The sequence below is a fragment of the Lithobates pipiens genome, unplaced genomic scaffold (genome assembly GCF_037356315.1).
Source record: "Lithobates pipiens isolate NorthernLeopardFrog02 unplaced genomic scaffold, aLitPip1_a1.2 Scaffold_23, whole genome shotgun sequence".
In the NCBI taxonomy this organism is placed as follows: Eukaryota; Metazoa; Chordata; class Amphibia; order Anura; family Ranidae; genus Lithobates; species Lithobates pipiens.
In genome coordinates, this window is record NW_027507785.1 from 128,127,706 (window position 1) to 128,151,390 (window position 23,685).

General features: G+C 44.3%; 1 protein-coding gene across 1 annotated transcript in view; it reads right to left on the reverse strand.

Annotated features, from left to right (window-relative positions):
• LOC143927887 (arf-GAP with dual PH domain-containing protein 1-like) overlaps positions 1–23,685 on the reverse strand; it is a 77,434-nt gene that overhangs the window by 30,828 nt on the left and 22,921 nt on the right. Inside the window, exons 3-7 of the mRNA XM_077452331.1 lie at positions 20,127–20,218; positions 19,844–19,926; positions 7,219–7,331; positions 3,470–3,616; positions 2,049–2,132 (exon numbers count right to left, since the gene is read on the reverse strand). Of these exons, the coding sequence (XP_077308457.1) occupies positions 2,049–2,132; positions 3,470–3,616; positions 7,219–7,331; positions 19,844–19,926; positions 20,127–20,218 (519 nt within the window). The remainder of the gene's footprint in view (positions 1–2,048; positions 2,133–3,469; positions 3,617–7,218; positions 7,332–19,843; positions 19,927–20,126; positions 20,219–23,685) is intronic.

The window sequence follows — 23,685 nt, forward strand, 5'->3', positions numbered from 1 at the left end:
AGGATTGAACAAACACCCCTTGTTATAGCTTTGGGCAGCGATAGGTACTCCTATATAAAGAGATCAGGGGTCTCTTAGAGTAGGTCAGCAGTATACATAGTTTACCTTCACTGTTTTCAATCACAGAGGGAGAATTTATTTTTGGAAACTATTTTTTACTGCAGGTCACACAGAATTTTTGTAGTATTTTAAGTTGTTATATAAGTATGCATCCATTATTGCATAAAAACGAAAACCTTCATAAATATTTCATCACTACTAGTAACTAGGCATGAGCTTCGAGTTCGAGTCGAACTCATGTTCTACTCGAACATTGCCTGTTCGCCTGTTCAGAGAACAGTGAACAATTTGGGCTGTTCGCAGCAAATTCGAAAAGCCAGAACACCCTATACAAGTCTATGGGAGAAATCTAAAGTGCTAATTTTAAAGGGTAATATGCAGGTTACTGTCCTAAAAAGTGTTTGGGGACCCGGGTCCTGCCCCAGGGGACATGGATCAATACAAAAAAAAGTTTTAAAAACGGCCGTTTTTTCAGGAGCAGTGATTTTAATAATGAATAAAGTGAAACAATAAAAGTGTAATATTCCTTTAAATTTCGTAGCTGGGGGGTATCTATAGTATGCCTGTGAAGGGGCGCATGTTTCTGGTGCTTAGAACTGTCCCTGCACAAAGTGTCATTTGTGCAGGAAAAAAAGTCTTTTAAAATCACTTGCGGCTATTGTCGGGTCCCGTAATACAGAGAACACTCAATGAGTGTTCTCTGCATTAGCCGACAATTCATTCATTCATTGATAAAAAAAAAAAAAAAGCGTGGGGGTTCCCCTAAATTCAATTACCAGGCCCTTCAGGTCTGACATGGATATTAAGGGGAACCCCGTGTCAAATTAAAAAAAAAAAATTGACGTGGGGGTCCCCCTAAATATCCATAACCAGACCCTTCAGGTCTGATATGGATATTAAGGGGAACCCCGCATCAAATTTTTTAAAAAATTGACGTGGGGGTCCCCCTAAAAATCCATATCAGACCCTTTATCCGAGCACGCAACCTGGCAGGCCGCAGGAAAAGAGGGGGGGCGAGAGAGCGGCCCCCCCTCCCTCCTGAACCGTACCAGGCCACATACCCTCAACATTGGGAGGATGCTTTGGGGGTCTGTGACCCCTCAAAGCACCTTGTCCCCATGTTGATGAGGACAAGGGCCTCATCCTCACAACCCTTTGCGTCACACTTGAGCTCAACATAGTAACTTCAATGAAAACACACATATTGGAATACTTTGGAAGTGTTAACAAATCATTTGGATTCTAGCTGACCTCATCTTAAGCTGGCTATATATTTTTTCCAATCATCCAGGGGGCTGCCAGATCAGCGACAGATTCCTCCATCCACACAAGCCAGTTGGATATAGGATTCCCCCCCACAGGGACATTGTATTTTGACGGTGGGACTCCTCTGCTAACAGAATACACTGATCAGCAGCTGAAGCTGATTATCGACTAAAGTTTTCCAACACTCCCATATGACAGAATTTTTTTTTAAGTGATACCTAATTGCATCACCATCCACTCCAGGTTGCTTTATGTCAGGTCTAATCCTTTGTCAAGTGCCCCTGGATTTTTTTCATTTTTTATTGATTTTGCCATTGTCAGGAAGAAGTGAGATTGTTACCTTGCCCAGCTTGTTTATGGCTATTTTTAAATTAGAGACACAATAGGGTTGATTTACTAAAGACAAATACAATGTGCACTTTGCAAAGTTCAGTTGCACTCTGCAAGAGCAGTTGCTCCAGAGATGAAAAGCTTTTTCTTGCACGTAATTGGTTACTCTTTGCAAAGTGAAGCTTCACCTCATTTAGTAAGCTCTGGAGCAACTGCACTTGCAGCGTGCAACTGCAAAGTACACAGTCTATTGGCCTTTAGTAAATCAAACCCTATGAAGCTTGCCATATCTGTGCTGTCATGCTCAAGATAAGATATTAGAACCCTTTCACAAATAAAAGCTGCATGTCTGAATTTGCAATGTACCCGATGACATTATTTTTCTCACTTACCTCTTCGTCAGGAGCTATGGGAAATGCAACTTTCATATAATGAAACTGTGCAGCGCGGATAGCATTAAACCAGCTAACAATTTCCTGCAAAAGCAAAAATATATTTAAAGAGTAACTCCAATTTTGTTGAAAAAGAAACAAACCCCTCTGGGTGATCTATGTACATTGCAAGGACTTTAACAAAAAAACTTTATAGCAGACTCCTCCTACCTGTTTATATAGCTGTATATTCAACTATGTCCTTGGAATACTGTGTCCACTGGCTACCCTGCCAGAACACAGTGATCAGTGCTTGCAGCTATTGGCTGAAAGCACTGATCGGATGCTGGTTTTCCAGCATGCTTGTTAGACGCTTCTGTCAGATGAGGAGCTCTACACATGGGCTAAAGAAGTCAGCCGGTTCCTGATGAGTCTGTGTGTACCCCGCTTAAGACCTTTGCACGGTAGTGTATGTGCACAGGGACAGACTTATTTTCTCACTACATATGCCGGCTTTTCTTCCTGTAGAGCTATTGAGTAGTGTGCTTTATTAGTCCTTCTAATGATGCAAATCAATGTGTCAGATGATCCATTGAAAACAATGCATGCATTGTACAGCTCATATGTTATCTCTACAGTTGCTAAACAATTATGACATTGGAGGAATCTAGGATGGAAAAGGACCTGGGGGTCCTAGTAGATGATAGGCTCAGCAATGGCATGCAATGCTAAGCTGCTGCTAACAAAGCAAACAGAATAGCCGCATGCATTAAAAAAGGGATTAATTCCAGAGATAAAATGATAATTATCCCGCTCTACAAGACTCTGGTCCAGCTGCACCTAGAATATGCTGTCCAGTTCTGGGCACCAGTCCTCAGGAAGGATGTACTGGGAATAGAAGGAGTACAAAGAAGGGCAACAAAGCTAATAAAGGGCCTGGAGGATATTAGTTACGAGGAAAGGCTGCGAGCTCTGAACCTATTCTCTCTGGAGAGGAGTCGCTTGAGAGGGGATATGATTTAAATTTACAAATACCGTACTGGTGAACCCACAATAGGGACACATTTTTTTTCAAGGGAGTTTAACAAGACATGTGACCACTCATTAAAATTAGAAGGAAAAAGGTTTAACCTTAAACTACATAGAGAGTTCTTTACTGTAAGAGTGGCAAGGATGTGGAATTCCCTTCCACAGGTGGTAGTCTCAGTGGGGAGCATCAATAGTTTCTTGAAACTATTAGATAAGCACCTGAACGACCACAACATACAGGGATATACAAGGTAATACTGACATATAATCACATAAATAGGTTGGACTTGATGGACTTGTGGCTTTTTTTTTACCTCACCTACTATGTAACTATGTAACATTAAGTCACTGCAGTAGCTAATGTATCCAGTCTTTAATGGATAAATAAAAATCTTCAAAAATAAACATTTTACCTGCCCATTATTGTGGTACACAAACATATTTCTGGTCCTGTTATCCTTAATGTATGTGATCTGTAAGCCATGATTTTGTTTCATTTTTTCTGGCTGAAAAGTGGCATTAATACTGTCAATTTTAATTACAGCTTTTGGTTCCTTGGCCTAAAAATTAGGACAGATGAAAGTTAAAGAAATGCAGCACATTGATTCATGTTTGCTAAGCAAGTTATTTGTACATTTAATGCATTTTATACATTGTATCTAAAGAAAGTGAAGGTGAAAAACAGCATTCAGTTGTGTTTGGCATTCCTATTTATGCAGCTGACATTCTGCCTTGTAGAAACCATACCAGAGACAGCTAGCCAACTGGCATTTTCAGTAGGAGGTTAACAATGGCATCCATATTGATTGTTGTGCAGGTTTCCTTTAACAAGTGTCTTGCATGATAACTAGGATATTAGATACCTTTCTACAAATCCTTCTACTTTAAAGACCTTATATGTTATGGGTGCTATATGTGGGTGTTGTGTGATGCCAATGAAGATTCAGAATAAACACAGACATGTACAGAACTTCTAGTATAAAGCTGAAGTTTAAGCTTTATTTAAGCAACCATACGTCTGCTATTTTAAGGTTGTGAATCCTTTGTTTCAAGTTGCAAATAAAGTCAAGCACTTTGACAAAGCAAAAGTACGTATCTTGGGTAGTGACCATTGAAGTTACTGCACAATGGAGTAGATCTGCAGCTAACAGTAGCTAATATAACTTGCCCATTCTTCTATCTTTCAGCCAATCTAATATGATGCCAGTCAGGGCCGGTGCAAGGATTTTTGTCTACACGGGCGAAGGTGCATTTTGGTGCAACCCCCCCCCCACTATCTACAGCCTCGCTGGTACCTCCTTTATGTTGTATTCGAACAGGATGACACACAACATTGAAAATTTGATCTGTGCCGAACTGGCCCTAGACAGTATGTAGACAGTGTGTAATGAGGGGGTAGATTTATGCATTCCCCACTTCCCCACACTGGTTACGGGCAGCTGGCAGGTGAGGTAAACTAAAACATCCGTACTGTGCCCGGTAGAAGAGAGGGCACAGCTTTGGGGAATGCATACCCCCCAACACAGAAAGCAGGAGACAGGAGTGTAATGCACAGAATGCATGGGACAGAGGTGTTATGCACAGAATGCAGAGAACAGGAGTGTAATGCACAGAATGCAGGAGACAGGAATGTAATGCACAGAATGCAGGAGAAAGGAGTGTATTGCACAGAATGCAGGAGACAGGAGTGTAATGCACAGAATGCAGGGAACAGGAGTGTAATTCTCAGAATACAGGGGACAGGAGTGGCATGCACAGAATGCAGGGGATAGAGGTGTTATGCACATAATGCAGGGAACAGGAGTGTAATGCACAGAATGCAGGAGACAGGAGTGTAATGCGCAGAATGCAAGAGACAGGAGTGTAATGCGCAGAATGCAGGGAACAGGAGTATAATGTGCAGAATGCAGGGGACAGGAGTGGCATGCGCAGAATGCAGGGGACAGGGGTGTTATGCACAGAATTCAGGAGACAGGAGTGTTATGCACAGAATGCAGGAGACAGGGGTATAATGCACAAAATGGAGGGGGCAGGAGTGTTATGCACAGAATGCAGGGGGCAGGAGTGTTATGCACAGAATGCAGGGGACAGGGATTTAATGCACAGAATGCAGGGGACAAGGGTTTAATGCACAGAATGCAGGAGACAGGAGTGTGTAATGCACAGAAAGCAGAGGACAGGAGTGTGTAATGTACAGAATGCAGGGTACAGGAGTGTGTAATGCACATAATGCAGGGCACAGGAGCGTGTAACACAGAGTGTAGTGGTAAGGAGAGTACAAAATCACCCCTCCCCCAACTTCACCCTTTCAGCAAAAATCCACACTCATTCTCCCCTCACCCCCCCCCCCCCCCCAAAAAAGAAAGAAAAAAATGCAGCCTCCCCAAATCCCCAGTCCCAGCACAATCCCCCCTTCTTCCTCATCCTAGCACTTATCCCCACACCTCTCAATTCCTCTTCCCAACACCAATCCTCATCCCCTCCCAGCACCAATTCTCTTTCCCTCCAATACCCCTCTCAGAATAAATCCTCTTCCACCCCCCAAATCATTCCTCCCAGCACAACCTCCTATTCCAGTACAAATCCTCCCCCACCCCTCTCCAAATCCTCTTTTCCCCCAATCCTCCTTATCAGCACAACAAATCCCTCCCAGCAAAACAAATCCCCCCCAATCCTCCTTCTAGCACAGATCTCCCTCCTAGTGTAAATCTTTTTCCCATTTCTAGCACAAATTCTCTTCTCTAAATACCCCTTCCTAGCACAAATCTTCTTCCACCTCCTAAATACCCCCTCCCACCACAAATCTTCATCCGAGCACAAATACATCACTCCAAAATCCCCTTCCTGCACAAATCCTCTTTCCCCCCAATCCCCCACACCAGCACAAGTCCGTTGCCCAGTTCCATCATAAATCCTCCCACTCAACTCCCTCTTCCCAGTACAAGACCTCCCCCCAAACACTAATCCCCCTCCCCAATACAAATCAATCATCGATACTTCCCAACTGTCCTGCTTTTTGTGGGAACAAAAGAACAAAAGGGCCAGTTCCCACCAACACACAGTGTGGGAAACCTGTGTTCCACGTGCGCTTCCTGCACCACAAGTTCAAAATGCACTGCAGTTGCGATCTGAAGTGGGTGTCAATGTTAATGACACCCCAAACACAGGTTGCAAATGTAATGCTTTTTCCTGCAGCAGATTGTTATGGTACAGCAGTACAATGTGATCCGGTTCCTGTGAATCTTATAACTACTGGTGCAGTCTGAAACGATTTCAGCCCATTCAAATCAATGGGCTGAAATTGCACTGCACCTGGAACTCATGTAAATCACACAGAAACGCACAGTGTGTTTTTGTGCGATTCATGGCGTGAACTGGCTCTGGAGTCCAATACCAAAAAAACTTGAGCCACTTGGCTCTACTAACTTGCCTGGCAGGGAGGCACTAATGTGGGCATTTCTAGCGGGGTGCCCAGGGTCCTAAATGCCAATGTATTCCCTATGAAGAAGCCATTGTGTTTTATTGTGTAATAATCCTCAGATCAGTGTGAAGAATGCTTAGCAGCGTCTCTCTTCCTGATCTCCTCCTGTCTGTGTATAGGAATAGACAGAGCCAAGGAGGAGGGGGCGGGTTCAGTGCACTCTATAGTAGGTGGGGACTGGGCAGAGATGACAGGTGCCGTGCAGACTGCAAAGCGCAGATTGCGCCATGTGGGACTCCAAACACCCTGCAAAAGCTGTGGGGTAGGTGAAACTGGTGCCCACACTAGCCACTCCCCTGCCTGTAAGTGACTGGAGCTATGTTCCAACACTTTTTTTGCTCCTGAATTCGATGGGGCTCCTCCCTAGGAATGGAATTTACCGCCCCACCATCCTGGCGCCCTCAGGCAGCAACCTAAATTGCCTTATGGTGGCACCAACCCTGATGCTAGTGATCATGATGATGAGAGAAATGTTGACATTACAAATGGATGGTAAATTATGCTGTTGACAATCTACTACAATAACTAAATTGGAGATTTTTAACTAGGCATTTATTTACATTGGTACAGTAAATCAGTGAATAATTGTCTGATGTTCATAACCACATCATGTGTCCATTTTAAAAGACACTAGCTAACACATCACTAGTCCTATTTTTCTGATGTTTAGAAGTTGCTCACATCTGCTTTTATGAAGTATTTTAAAGTGCCATCTAGCAATGTAAGGACAAATCTTCTTGCAAAATACTGGCCGTTATCTCGTCCTCGCTTCAATAAGGTCCCTTCCTTCACTCCTGCAAGGAAACATAATAGTTCTGTTAACATCAAGTGTCAGTTTGCCAAACTATCTTAGGTTAATAACATTCCACTTAGGTTAATAACATTCTAGTTGACCACTGTTCGGGTGGCCATGGCTACAATGATCTTCACCTGGCTGTAGCAGTCAGTATTTGGGGAAGACTTATTTGTATATTTCGTACTCGAATAACACAAGGTTCTTGTGTGCTCGATTATCAAATGTAATTGTTAAATGGCAACAGGAAGGACAGTCAACAAATGTAAATTTCAGAACCAGGGAAATCAAGCAGTACCTGTAGTCAGGGCTGCCATCAGGGGGGTACAGGCATTACACCTGTAAGGGGCCTGGCGCCTGTCTCCAGGGCCCCCCCCCCCCCCCCGACAATCAGGTGGCAGCAGAAGAGGAGGAAAGTAAACATGAGGAGATCGCCTCATCAGCACCCCATATCAGCTGAGGAGGAGAGAGGAAACATGAAGAGATCACTAATGTAATGTTCGCCAAACCCCACCCCCCTAATTATCGGTGTGCTATTGGAGAGAGGAGAGGGGGGAAAGAAAAAGAAAGCTTGCTGAGATTAAACTCACAGCGGCTAATGTTTTCTGCTTATCCATCCCTGCGGAGGCAGAGCCTAAGGATTTGTGGCAAGCTCATCGATAGTACACATGGACATGGACACCAAAAACAGATCGGAGAGTGCAGCATGGAGGATAAGTCGCAATTTAATGTGTCCTGCTGACTGTTTCCCCATGTGCTGTTTATCTCCTTCTTGAATGGGACACCCTAAGACCCCTTTCACACTGTGCCGCCACCGTCATCAGCGATCCGGAGCTGCATTTTGCTGGTGGTATCGCAGCGCTTACCCATTGATTTCAATGGGGATAAGCGGTGGAGGAGCGGTGAGTTCACCGCTCCTTCACCACTCCAAAGAAGCTGCTGGTATGACTTTTTCTGCCCTGCCAGCGCACCGGTCCAGTGTGAAAGCGCTCGGGCTTTCATACTGGAGTGAATGGAGCCGCTTTTTACAGGCGCTATGCAGGTGCTATTTTTAGAGATGTAGCACCTGAAAAATGCCAGCAGTGTGAAAGGGGTCTTAGGCTGACTAGGTGTAAGAGTGTTAAAATAAAAGTGGGCACACCAAAGAACTCGGTGGGATGGTCAGTGGGCCGATTCAGTGGGACAACGAGTGGGCGTGCCCTGGAGAATGTTGGGGGCCTGGGCCCCGGAGGGCCCAGGCATAAAGCTGTGTAAGGGGCCCCATTTCTGATGGCTGCCCTGCATGTAGTACACTCAAGTTCAAGCTTAAAGTCTAGCCAGCAGAGTGCACATGAATGAGTGAACAGTCAAGAGACAAGCCAGAAGGTCATAAAAAGTCAATCCAACAAGCTGAAACTTAAACCCAACAAAAAAGTGGGGACAGAGGGGTTGATTTACTACAGGCAAATGAGGGAGGGGGATTTACTAAAACTGGACGGTGCAAAGTCTGGTGCATAGAAACCAAACAGTTTCCAGGTTTTGTTGTCAAAGTTTACCTGAACAAGCTGAAGTTAGAAGCTGATTGGCTACCAAGCAAAGCTGCACCAGATTCTGAGTGCTCAAATTTGAGTAAATCAACCCCGAGTGTTCACTTTGTAAGGGAAGTTTCCCCAGACTAGTGAATGAGGGGAAGGTCTTCCATCATTCGATCATAATCAAGCATAGTTATTGTTTGCAAAATGAAATTTCACCATACCCACTCAGCTCTGGGGATAATTTTCCTTTAGTAAATTGACCCCATTGACTTTGTGGCAGCAAATATCAGGACATACCAGGCCACCAACAGAGAAAGGTATAAAAATCTGTAATCCCAGACTGACCAATCACTGAGAACACTATTGTGTGCCGGAGCACTTGTGTGTGAGAACAGACCTAAGGGGATTCAGAAATGTATACGCAGATTTGTCAAGTCACATGTGAAGCAGCAGTACAACAGGAGCAATCAAGGGGGGTATACAGGAATACCCCACTTTTAAGTACACAATGAGGTTTATTTACTAAAGCTGGAAAGTGCAAAATCAGGCTCACTTCTGCATAGAAACCAATGAGATTCTAACCCCAGCTTGCTCAATTAAGCTTTGGTAATAAAACCCGGAAGCTCATTGGTTTCTATGCAGAAGTGAGCCTGGTTTTGCACTTTTCAGCTTTAGTAAATAAACCCCATTGTGTACTTAAAAGTGGGGTATGCCTGTATATCTTGAGCGCATATAAAAATCCATCTTGTGGACTTGTCAATGAGGCAGTTCATTACATAAAGGCCTCATTCACATTGGCAGATGTTCCGTGCATCCCTGTGCAGACAGTCCCATTTATGTTAACTGTGATGCAGTGGCTGCATGGACACAGCCGCTGCTCCTGAATTCACAGCTATGCAGGTGTGCGGCCCCAAACACAGACAGAAACAGGAAAGTGAGTAAGAGGCAAGATTTGCATACACCCTTAAGGTAACATGTGCTTTTGCATTTTCTTATCGTACATCACGGGACACAGGGCCATAGTAGTTACTATGTGGGTTATAGGCTGCCTTCAGGTGATGGACACTGGCACACCCTAAGACAGGAAGTCCACTTCCTATATAACACCTCCCACTACAGGGAGTACCTCAGTTTTTTTTGCCAGTGTCTAAGGTGTTGGTCACAATTAAAGATGTGCTGTGCTGAGCTCCACTAGAGCAATACTTGCTGGGGCCAGCTATGCAGCCAGATCCATTCAAAGTGTCTTTTCAAGCTAAAATTGAATGGTAACCGGGCCTCGTGGCGGAAGAAACAAGGTTTTGCCTGTAACTCTTCTCTTTTTAAGAGAGTTGGACCCCGGGATCCAAAGCTTTGGTTTTTTTCAGCAATACAGTTATTTCTGGTGAGGTGTTTTATGGGTCCAGGAGTGTGGGTTCCCCGAGGGTCCCTGGTTCCTGAAGGTTTTGTAACATTGAGAGGTGAAGATTGGGTCTGTGGATTTTTACCACAGAAAACCCTGCGGCGGGAAAGGTAGGTGGAGGCTCCTAAATGTTATCATGCCTAAGTTACCACTGGGGGCTATATAGAGCACGTACCTTGTCATGCATTCCTCAAACATCCCGCTGTGTCACAGAAGCAGCAGGCTTCCCTTCAGCGAGCAGCTCAGACCTCCAGTAAGATGGGGAGGATTTTCTTCCATGAAACACCCCCCATCTGGAAAAACCTCTCCCCCTCTTCCTGCAAGGGGGAGGCCAAAAACGATCAGTGATGCCGCTCCATTTTTTCACCGCCCCGCTTGTTACAGGTCTCCTCCTCACCACTCCCCCTCCACACACACACGCTGATCCCATGAGATTCAAGGCACCACGCTTGCATGTGAAAACCCTATTTTGAAAATAGAGGGAGGGGCCGAGATGTGATGTAAGGGACAGGGCTTAGCGCGGCATTGCCGTCCTCCAACATCCAGCGTGGGAGTATGTTTAAAAGCTCAGTTTTTGCTGGCTGCAGATGTCGGAGGGACGCAATAGCAAAAAAGGGGCATATAAGAGGTTGGTGACACAGGCATTCCCTGACACATTTATTAAAAGCATCAGGCTGAGCGTTAATAGCAGCAGCAGTTGCTGGACTATTACTTAAGCAGTGGAATGCGATTTCTTCTGCTTTTGTGCATCCGGCTAAGGTCAGAAGGGGGGGTTGAAACACCCCCAAAAAAGGGATAAAAGGGTCTCCCTCAAGTGCTGGAAAGCCTATTCATCTTTACAATGGTACCCTCTCCTGAGAGGGGGTGGCTGGTCAGAGTGAGCATCGGGGCCATGAAATGTTTGCAACTGTTTTCAACACTGCATCCCCTGTTTATGTTACTAAAAAGGTATTTTTTCCTCAGCCATAATAGGATTGAGAAAAAAAAAAGGTCAGTGGCTTTAATCGCATCCCAGTGTGGGACAAATATGGCAGCTTCTCTTCCATTACCCAGGACCCTCAAACTGAGGAACTAGGGGTGGCAGAAGATGAATTCCCTCAGGGGACCATGGTATGCGGGGGGATCAACTTTCACAATCTATAAGATTGATGGTGTAATTTCTTACTGAATGGTCCGCTTCACATTTATGTACCCTTAACTGAGTGTTTGGGTTCGCTAAAGCCTCCTTAATCTGTGCATGCCTTTCCTGTCCATTTATTGCTAGAAAAGCTTTTTTGTATCTGAGTGGATCACCCAGATAAGCATTTTTTTTGCTTCCTAAAAAGTTTTTTCACACTTTATCCTATGGAGGAGAAAATTCACTAAAAGCAATTAACGCTGCTATATCCTCTGTGAATAAGAGTTTGACTTGTCAGGCAGACAATGCTCAAATGCTTAGGGATCCAATGGATAAAAAGTTGGAAATCCTATAAAAAAAAAAAAAAATACACACTTTTTTCTCTCGCAGATTGAGTATCTCAGCCTGCGCTGACAGTAATTGGTTAATCATTGAGAGACCAGTTTAACCAGTAGAGATTCGCACTATAGCCAAATGACGGCTACAGCGCGGACCTCCTTTGCCGGGACTACATCTATTGACGTCGTCCCGTGCACAAGCGGCCTGCTCTGTGATTGGCGAGTCTGTCAGATGCGAGTAGAGGAGAGCCGATCGGCTGCTCCTCTGACAGGGGGGTCTGTGCTGATCGATTATCAACACAGCCCCCCCGAGGATGCCCACACTGGACCACCAGGGACGCCACCAGACCACCAGGGATGCCCAGCAAACGGTAATCCTCCCTAGACCACCAGGGATGCCAGTCAGTGCCATAATGGATGCCAATCAGTGCCCACAATGGGCATCACTGATTGGCATGCATTATTGTTCGGCACTGATTGGCATCCATTAGTACAGTATAACACCAATGCCGCCTATGAGTGCCCTCCTGTGCTGCCTATCAGTGCCCACCTGTTCCGCCTATCAGTGCCCACCTGTGCCGCCTATCAGTGCCCATCCGTGCCCATCTGTGCCGCCTATCCATGCCCATCTGTGCCGCCCATCCATGCCAATCCGTGCCAGCTATCAGTGCCAATTTGTGCCACCTATCAGTGCCCATCCGTGTCGACCATCAGTGCCACCCATCCGTGTCGCCCATCAGTGCCGCCTATCAGTGCCACATATCAGTGTCCATCAATGCCACCTCATCAGTGCCACTTCATTGGTTCCACATCATTGGTGCCTATCAGTGCCGCCTTATCAGTGCCCATCAGTGTAGCCCCATCAGTGCCCATCAGTGAAGGAGAAAACGTACTTATTTACAAAGTTTTGAAACTGAAACAAAAAAAACTTTTTTTTTTCCAAAATTCTCGGTATTTTTTTATTTGTAGCGCAAAAAATAAAAACTGTAGAGGTGATCAAATACCACAAAAAGGAAAGCTCTATTTGTGGGGAAAAAATGATAAAAATTTCATTTGGGTACGGTGTAGCATGACCGCGCAATTGTCACTCAAAGTGCGACAGCGCTGAAAGCTCAAAATTGGTCTGGGCAGGAAGGTCTTTAAGTGCCCTGTATTGAAGTGGTTAAAGAAACTTTAAAAAACTTGTTTCCAGGGGCTAGGCAGCGCCATCTTAAGTATTGTTTTCTGAGTCCACGGTGGAGTGTATTTCCGCCCTTACATTGAGCACTTCCTGTACTGTTAACCAAGCCTCCTTCTCAATCCAATGTTTCTATGGCAACCCTGCTTCCCTGTACATAGCTGACTTGTTTTATTTCATATTATTTACTTGTGCTGATTACCTAATGTTTGCCGGTATGAGTCCTATCAGCTTCAGCTGATAAGACTGCAGTACTGTTGTCCCATTCCATGGTTTACACTGTATGTCATGTCACATGGTCACATGGTGTGTAGAAGGAAGCTCTGAGTGATTAGCAGCCTGCTTCGAGTTCAGTGCTGTGCCATAGGAAGTCCTGATAACAGATAGATAAGACATAGAGAGTGTGCCGTAAATCAAGGGAGATCTGGGCATGCTCAGTGATGTTTTTCTAAAGAGCAAAAAGGATTACAACAATACTAAGAAAGTAAGGAGATATCTACAAGCAGTGTTCATTAGGGTTTTTTATGCTGATTTACATGGGACAAAGTTGTGGGGCGAGGGTTTACAACCACTTTAAGGACCCAAGGTATAACGATTATAGCTTACCTTGACGATCTGTTCTTGATAGACCAGTCGGTAGCCCGCTTAGAACAAAGTATGGTCACCAGATTCAACTACCTGGAATACCTAGGTTGGATTCTCAACCTAGAAGAAATCTTCCTTAAAACCATGAAGAAGGCTAAAATACTTGGGTCTGATCATAGATACACCCAGAAAAGGGTATTCCTGCACCAGGCAAAGATCAGCGCCATAAAGGAATTGATTCAGGTGGTCGAAGCAAGAGGAATTCTTCTATTCAGCTTTGCATGAGGTTGTTGGCAAAGATGGTGGCTTCATTTGAGTACATTCCTTATGCTCAGTTTTATTCGAGACCGCTGCAAAACAGTATCCTATTGGCTTGGAACAAAAGAGTTCAAGCTCTAGATTTTCCAATGTGTCTGATTTCAAAGGTTTATGGTTAATAACCAAAAATCTGGAAAGGGGAAAATCCTTCCTTCAGTTATCTGGGAAGTGGTAACAACATATGCCAACCTTTTTTGGGTTGGGGAGCAGTCCTGGAAGAGGCAACTGTCCAAGAGAAGTGGCCCAGATCAGAAATGGCCTTGCCCATTAACATTCTAGAAGTTCAGGCAGAGCACTTGGTCCTGAGGGCCTGAACGTTCAGTTTACGAAATTGTCCTGCCAGGATTCAATCCGACAATGCCACAGCAACGGCCTATATTAATCATCAAGGGGGCACAAGAAGTTGTGTGACCCAGAGAGAGGTGAATTATATCCTATCTTGGGCAGAAACAATGTACTTTGCCTATCGGCAGTCTTCATTCTAGGAAGAGAAAATTGGCAGGCGGACTACTTGAGTCGCCAGCAGTTGTTCCCGGGAGAATGGTTCCTTCACCCCGATATCTTCCTGTCAATATGTCAAAGATGGGGGATCCCAGACATAGATCTGTTTGCATCCAGGTTCAACAAAGAAATCGACAACTTTGTGTCAAGAGCAAAGGATCCGCTAGCATGTTGAACAGGTGCCTTGTTATTCCCCTGGAATCGGTTCTCACTGATTTATGCATTCCCTCCTATTCTACCTGCGTCCACAACTTCTTTGCAGGATCAAGCAGGAAGGGAAGTTGGGGATTCTTGTGGCCCAGGAGATCTTGGTATGCAGCGATTGTAAAGATGGTGGTAGGGGACCCATAGACCCTACCGCCATGGCAAGACCATCTCTCGCAAGGTCCGGTATTTCATCCTACTTTACAAACACTGCATTTAACGGTTTGGCTATTGAAACCCACATTGTGAAGTGTGGGCTGTCAGGTTCACTGATGTCTACTCTGGTTAATGCAAGGAACCCAGCCTCCAGATCCATATATTATAGAGTCTAGAGGACATACGTCTCCTGGCGTGAATCCAGGGGTTGGCACCCCAGGAAGTATATCATAGGTAGAACCCTTGACTTTCTACAGATGGGATTAGAAATAAAGCTGCTCTTGAGTACTATCAAGGGCCAGGTTTCGGCCTTATTGGTATTATTTCAGCGACCACTTGCTTTACACTCTTTGGTTCGTAGCTTTATTCAGGGGTAACGCGGCCTAATCCTCCGGTTAGGTCACCCCTGAATCCTTGGGACTTGAATTTAGTCCTGTCGACATTACAGAAGCAGGCTTTTGAGCCGATACAACATATTCCCTTGGTCCTTTTGCCAAGTAAACTAGTTTTTCTGGTAGCCATATCTTCTGCCAGAAGGGTATCAGAGTTGGCTGCTCTTTCTTGCAAAGAGCCATAATTAATTAATTATTCACAAGGATAAGGTTGTATTGCGTCCCCATCCTAATTTTATACCGAAGGTAGTGTCAGGTTTTCATTTAAACCAGGATATTGTTCTACCTTAATTTTTCCCAGAACATCGTTCTGCGGAAGAGAAGTCACTACATTCTCTTGAAGTCAAAATCTATTTAAGGACAACTGCTCAGATTCGAAAAACAGATGATTTGTTTGTGCTGCCTGGAGGTCCTGAAAGAAGACAGGCAGCATTGAAATATACTATTTCTAAATGGATTTGACAAGTGATTGTTCAAGCTTATGGTTTAAAGAGGAAAGTTCTACTTTTTAATTTTAAAGCACACTCCACCAGTGCTTCCTGGGCAGTGCATCACCAAACCTCCACGGCTCAAATCTGCAAGGCCGCAACTTGGTCTTCAGTCCATACATTTACCAGATTCTATCAAGTAGATGTTAAAGACCTCGTCTCATGGTGCCCTACTTTTGTTGTGTCTCCCTGCCTTCAGTTGGCATTGCTATGGCATATCCCACATAGTAACTACTATGGCTCTGTGTCCCGTGATGTACGATAAGAAAATAGGATTTTTATAACAGCTTGCCTGTAAAATCCTTTTCTATGAATTACATCACGGGACACAGAGGTCCTTCCCTTCTTTCTGGTATACACGTGTATTGCTTTTCTACAAAAACTGAGGTACTCCCAGTAGTGGGAGGGGTTATATAGGGAGTGGACTTCCTGTCTTATGCCACATACACACGTAGCAGACTATCCGGCGGACTTAGTCTGGCGGACTGTCCGCCGGACTTTCCGAACGAGCTACTTGCCCACACACGGCACTTTTTCAGCGGACTAATATGGTGTACTAAGTCCGCCGGACTATCCGCCGTACTTTTGAAATGAACGGACTCTCCCACACACGCGGAGGAAAGTCCGCTCATTTTGAGCGCGTCTCCAGGTAGCCGGGGCCAGCGAAGGAGGCGTCGCTGGCCCCGTCACTTGGTATGGACTTAAAGGGGAACCCCTACACCGAAAAATCGGCGTGGGGGTCCCCCCCAGGTCCATATCAGACCCTTATCCGAGCACGCTACCCGGTCGGCCAGGAAAGGGGGTGGGGACGAGCGAGCGCCCCCCCCCCTCCTGAGCCGTACCAGGCCGCGTGTCCTCAACATGGGGGGGGTGACTTCCGAAGTCGGAAGAAGAGGGCGGCAGCGAAGAAGAAAGCCGGGCTCCTCCGCTAGTAAAAGAGCTAGCAGAAGATTGTGGAGGAGTCCGGCGAGAAGATCCCCGAAGAGGGAAGACCCCCGGAGCTGTGCAATAAACTATTTTAACCCTTGTGTGTTGTGTTTTTTTTTTTTTTTTAACAGTTGTGTTTTTTTTGACATTTTTTTTCACAGGTGAATGGGTAGGGGTACATTGTACCCCATACTCATTCACATAGGGTGGGGGCCACTATCCGGGGGCCCCCTTATTAAAGGGGGCTCCCGGATTCCGATAAGCCCCCTGCCCGCAGACCCCGACACCCAACGGCCAAGGTTGTCGGGAAGAGGCCCTTGTCCTCATCAACATGGGGACAAGGTGCTTTGGGGTAGGGGGGCAGCACGGCCCCCCCTTCCCCAAGGCACCCCCCATGTTGAGGGCACGCGGCCTGGTACGGCTCGCTCGTCCCCACCCCCTTTCCTGGCCGGCCGGGTAGCGTGCTCGGATAAGGGTCTGATATGGACCTGGGGGGGACCCCCACGCCGAAGTCCATACCAGGTGACGGGGCCAGCGACGCCTCCTTCGCTGGCCCCGGCTACCTGGAGACGTGCTCAAAATGAGCGGACTTTCCTCTGGGCCGGAAAAGTCCATTCATTTCAAAAGTGCGGTGGACTCGCACACACACGGCCGGATTGTCCGCCGAAATGCGAGTCCGGCAGACAGATTGGAGTGCAAAAATACTTTCTTAGTCCGCCGGACTTTTGGGTAAAAAAAAGTCAGCCGGAGCCCACACACGGCAGGATTGTCTGGCGGACTTGAGTCCGCCGGACTTTTCCACCGGATTGTTTGATCGTGTGTACGAGGCATACGGGTGTGCCAGTGTCCATCACCTGAAGGTGGCCTATAACCCACATAGTAACTACTATGGCTCTGTGTCCCATGATGTACTTCAAAGAAAATGATTTTACAGGTAAGCTGTTATAAAAATCCTATTTTTTCATGAACGGCTTGAATTGTCTGTGTTTTGACAAGTTCATTTTAAAGTAAATTCCTTCCTGTGTGTGTTTTGTCTGATTTGGCAACCCGTCAGAATGTATAACAGAAGCGATGTTTTGTCAATGCCATTTTGCTACACCCCACACTCGCTGACAGTAAGGATACAGTGAGAAGGGGGAAAGCGGACATCTTGTTACACCCATGGAGTTTTGCATTTTACACTTATTTTTAACTGTAAACTGAGGTTATACAGTGAAAAACAGTACTTAGAACTCCACCTGACAGTTTAGATGTCAAATTTTAAAAGCAGTGAACTTCTGTCAGATTAGCAAACCTGTGAGATCAGCAAGCTTGCCGTTGCTTTTAAAATTCAACATGTAAACAGTCAAACAGAGTTCTAAGTACTGTATTTCACTATATAACCTCAGTTTACAGTTAAAAATATGTGTAAAATGCAAAACTACAGTGGGTATAACAAGATGTCCGCTTGCCCCCTTCCCATTCTATCCTTACTGTGGGAGAGTGCGGGGTGTAGCAAGATGTCGACAACGTAATGTCACTTCCGTTACACATTCTGACGGGTCGCAAAATCTTATGAAACAGTGTGAAAGCAACAGTTGGCTGATTGATTTCACCTGGAGTGAGTAACATATTCCTCCATGCATTGGTTCTTGACACTAGAGGTCTACATTCACATAAACACTTAAATATAGAAAGTGTACTACTGGCAAACTTTTATTTTTCTTAGAAAAAAGAGGAAAGGAGATAGTGAAAGGGCATTGGCTTTATCATATTGTCAGGTGATTCTCATCCAGATCTGTTAAGAATGCCCTACATGATTAAAAAAGAATAGATGTCTGCCTACCCCTATAAAGTGCAGTGAGAGGTTATATTACTGAATAAGGCATACGGAATATACTGTAGATGGCTGGTCCTATAACATGTAATAAATATTTAATTACAGGCAAGTGATTAGAATCATAGGGGTCTAATAATGTTGATAGATATAGCTATAGATATATAGAGACTGTCACTTTAAGAATTTATATTATGCTTGCTTTGTTTTTTTCCTTCTTAGATGGCTTGTTTCCTGAGAAACGAAACTAAGGAACACCTTTTACAACACAAACTACTGATAAGGATTTTAATACTAGATACTGCTGAAATCTCTTTTTTTTTTTTGCTAATTACATGATGTAACCACCTACTTAACTGTTCCCTTACTGTTAAGAAGATATGAATGCTGATTGGACTAAACTATACTGTCACACCTATAACACGCCTAGACCTAATGCATAGTCATAAATATATATTGTTAAATTTGATGTTTGTAAGTCAGAGACACTTCTTTCTATCTTCATTCGGCCTGGTAGAGCTGGATATTTGTGTGTGTTGTGTCTCTCCACTGCAGTGTATGAATAAAGCACCTAATATTCTTTTACAAAGATTTGGATCTACTATCTGAATGTCTTGTTTGGAGACTCCCTAACCTGATTTAACACTAAATATGGCTGGAGTCCCCAGAGGAGATGGTAGCTATAGCTAACAAAACTACTCCAAGTTTAGGGAAGAATGGACTCTGTGGGTGGAGTTTTTTGATTCTCCCCTGCTATTGCCTTTTATGATGTTGGCTATACATTATACAATTTTCTTCTATAGATTTCCTTTTCGATTTACTAATACCATATAATATGAGGTCAAATCTAAACACTTATATTTGTGTGCAATCAGACAGGCCCTTGTACCACACAGTTGAAGGGAAATCTAAACTGAATAAGAAAATTGTATGGTGTATGGCCAGCTTAAGATTAATAGATATTGGTATCTTGTGTTCAAAAGTCATGTTTGCTTGACCTTCACAGTTAAAACACCATGGAATAACATGTTTTTTCACAAGTTATCCCTGGTCGAACCCAACCCCCCCCCCCCCCTCCCCCATCGGAGACGTCAGCCGCCGTTTGTTTTTTCCCTTTTTTTGTTGTTTTTTTGGGGGGGGGGGGGTCTCTCTTAACTGGAAAAAGATGGCCCTAAACACTTTGTCATTGTACAACTATTCTATTTTGTGTTATGCAGTTGCTGAGGGATAAGATTGTATGTTGTCACTATTAATTTGTGGAGGTTATATCTTACCAATTTAAATGTTAGTAAGTGTTATTATTACTGTCATAGTGCCACATTTTTCAATAAAATTTTATTATGCAAAAAAAAAAAAAAAAAATTTGATAAACATAACAGTAAAATAAAAAAGAAAATGATCCTATGGCATGTTCAATTCATGACATTTCTGAAATATCATTCTTTGGTTTTGCTAATGATATTTTCATCATCACACCTTCCAGGAGAAATACATAATGTTCTTCACAATCACAATAAATTTTAGTATACTATCTATGTGTATTTGCGGTTTATCCAACTCCACTCCCCCATGCCTTCTTACCTTTGATAAGACCATCTGAACTTTCCTTTTTCATGAATTCTTTACGTTCATATTTAGCGCGTATCCACTGCTCTCGCAACACTCTGTAAACAAGGAAAAGTTAACCTATGAGAAAAACATTAACAATAATGTAACTATCAAATGATAACAGGAAAACCAAAAGAGTAATAGAAGCTAGAGAAAAAGTAGTAAGATAAGGAAATAAGTGAATGATAAGATATTGTGAATGTTCTGCTTGACAGCAGATGGGAAGTTCATAAAGTCACTGGATCAGTTTGCTTACTGGCAGTCTAGATGTGTGGGTCTGTAGAAATACACAGGAACATACGCCTCATATTTTGCTTTGGCTGCATCATTTCCGTGCTTTTGTAGAAACTGAGAAAGCAAGAAGTAGGTAAATAAGCAAACGCAAACAAAGAAAAAAGGTCAAAACATTTGGGGTTTGTTACTTGAACTAATGGAAACACAGCAATGATTGGAAACATTTAAAACGATAAGTTAATTTAAAAAAAAGCACATTTTTTTTAGGTGGAAAAAATTTGCATTTATTTATTTATTGGAGCCTATAAAGCATTGCACCAACGATCAACAGATTACTGGTGCCATGCGGGTCTCCTGCAGATCTGTCAGTGTAACTGTGTGCCCGTTCATCCTGAAATACAAGCCGACAGCTGCAAAGGGTGTCAGGGATTGTAGTTCATTCACACATAGAGCTGTGTGGATGAATGACACTGCCATGGGGGCGGAGCCCCGCACGGCAGTGCTGATTTAAAAAAGTGACAGCTAGTATGGAAACTTCTCCCCGTACTGCTGTCACAGGGAAGGGGGGATCGAGCAGTGGCTGCAACATTGGGAACATGTTATATGTTCCACCCTAAAAATGGGGGGAACATGTAACATGTTCCCAATGATGAACTTTTCCTTTAAGCTGGCCATATACAGTACAATACCTGGAATTCATAAGGACTGACAGACAGATTTTGCGAAAGTGTCTCGCATGTTCTAAAAGTGAAGCAGAATGTGCCAAATTCATGTACCTGTCTAGAAATTGTACTTCTTGAATTTGGTACATGTTGCGCCACTTTTACAATGCATGCGAGACACTTATGCAAAAGCTGTCTCTGTAGACCAAAAGAGAATTGGTGTTAATTAGCTCCACTTTCATTAGATACTAACTGTCTGTATTTTATTTTGTATTTGGTGCAGAAAAGTGCCACAGCAGCTTTATGGAAATCACCCCCCCCCCCCCCCCCCATCTCTGAGTTACGAACCTCCGACTTGCAAACAACTCCTACTTACGAACGGCAGGTGGCGCCAGCGGACACATCGGAAAACAGTGGAAAAGCCATTCTCCGAATTACGAACAAATCTGATTTAGAAACAAACAGGCAGTCCCTAACCCGTTCGCAACTCGGGGACCCCCTGTAAACAAATTGCTTAGTACCAGTTGTGGTTCCAGAGACTTTTTTGTGCCAGTGTAGGGAAGCCTGCATTTAAATCTAATGTTCTGCATAAATAAACTTTGCAACAAAAAGTGCTTCATATTACCATACATTATTTTATTACATTATTATATTCACATTGAACCATATGGAGAGTTAAACTTGTTCGCGTGCATAAAATGCCTGTATATAAAAGGCTCTATCTCCACATGCTACATATCACCTGTGCCAACATTAGCTGCTAATACATACTGTCCTGGGAACCTGGGCAGATCTCTTACTATCATACTGTATACTGCCAGATCTGTAAGCTATAAAAACAGAGGGGCGCCAGACTGAGTGCAGTATTAATCATAGATTTAATAAAAAACAAGTAGGAACTCTGGAAATCATCCTAATAGCCTTGACAGCCTGGGGCACAGATGGTATAATGCAATGGATCCAAGAAGGGGCCAGGAAGCAGGAAGCAAGGAACAGCCGATCATGGCTGTTCTTGGATCCATTGCATTATACCACCTGTGCCCCAGGCTGTCAAGGCTATTAGGACAATTTCCAGAGTTCCCAGGACTGGCGATTTTCATCACACATGCTGATCTTACTAATTATAATTGTCAGTTACTACAACAAAACCTTGGATTGAGAGTAATTTGGTTTGAGAGCATTTTGCAAGACAAGACATTTTTTTAAATACATTTTGACTTGCATATATATGATATACAAAATCGGTCAGGGACTAGCCGTGCTGGAGCTGAGGGACTCTCCTAGCTGTCAGGGGAAGAACTCCTCCAGTGAGAGTGGGGGGGAAGCGAAGGGAAAGGATAGACAGATTCTGGTGGTAGGGGACTCAATTCTTAGAAGGACAGAGAGGCCAATCTGTGACAAAGACCTGAAGCGCCTGTGTGTTGTCAACCGGGTGCTCGGGTTTGGCACATCACGGATCTGGCGGAGAGATTACAGGGAGGGGTTGGGGAAGACCCGGCTGTCATGGTGCACGCTGGCATCAATGACAAAGTCAGAGGCAGATGGAGTGTCCTAAAGAACGATTTTAGGGACTTAGGAGCTAAATTGAGTTAAAGGACCTCCAAGGTAGTACTCTCAGGAATACTACCAGTACACCAGTGGCTGAGGAGCTGGTGTAGTAAGGAGGGGTTTGGGTTACTGGAGAACTGGGCCGAATCTCAGTCGGTTACCAGTTCTATAGAGGAGACAGACTGCACCTAAATGAGGAGGGTGCAGATCTGCTGCGAGTGAAGATGGCCGAAAAGTTAGAGGGGTTTTTAAACTAGGCGACGGGGCGGGGGGTCAAGAGGTAGAGATAGTCAGCAATGAACATATTACAGAGGGTAGTATTGGGGGCATTAGTGGTAGGTGGACTAAAGCACATAAACCCGAGACCTGAGGTAAGTAGAGTAACAAGTCCTATTTGCAATCTCGGAACACCCAATAAGTTTAGACTGGTCTAAACTACATGGCATGTTCACCAATACCAGGAGCCTGGCACACAAGATGGGTGAACTAGAGATACTGTTGAACAAGGAGGATTTCAAATTTGTGGAAATTTCAGAAACTTGGTTCAACAGCTCTCATGATTGGATGGCAACCATTCAAAGGTATTCTCTTTATTGCAGGGATAGAGAGGGTAAAAAGGGGGAGGGGTATGCATATATATCAAGAATAATGTACAAGTGAATGTGAGAGATGATATCAATAAGGGAGCCAAGGAGGAGATGGAATCCTTATGGGTAGAGCTCCCAAGGGATGAAGCTAAGGGAAAAATAGTACTGGGAGTATGCTATAGGCCTCCTAACCAGTGGCGGCTGGTGCTAAAAAATTGTGGGGGGTGCAAACAAACTGAACAATTCTGAAAAAAAACATAAATTCTAGCCCCAATGTACCTTCAATCGTAGCCACTGTGCCATCAATCACCACCACTGTGCCTTCAAACCCAGCCACTGTGCCCATCAAACACAGTCACTGTGACCATCAATTTGCCTATGGCTCTAATCAGGTACTTCAAAACCAACCCCCTCTGCTTTAATTCAGGCATCCTGTGCCCCCGAAAAGGGGCCTGAATAGGGCACGGCAGCGGATGCCATAGATAGATTCATGCATTGCATGAATCTATCTATTGGTGCTAGGGGGTGGCAGGAGAAGGGGGGCGGCGCCCGTGAGCCCTTATGGATGCACAGCCACTGCCCCTAACCTAGCACAATTTGGATTAGCAGCAAGGATGGGAAGCATCATCATAACAGAGGATTTTAGTTATCCAGACATAGAGGGATTCACACATTTGTCTAAGGCTTGTCAGTTCCTAAATGTCTTGCAGGACAATTTCATGGGTCAGATGGTAGAAGCACCAACTAGAAACAAGGTGTTACTAGATCTACTGATTGCCAACAA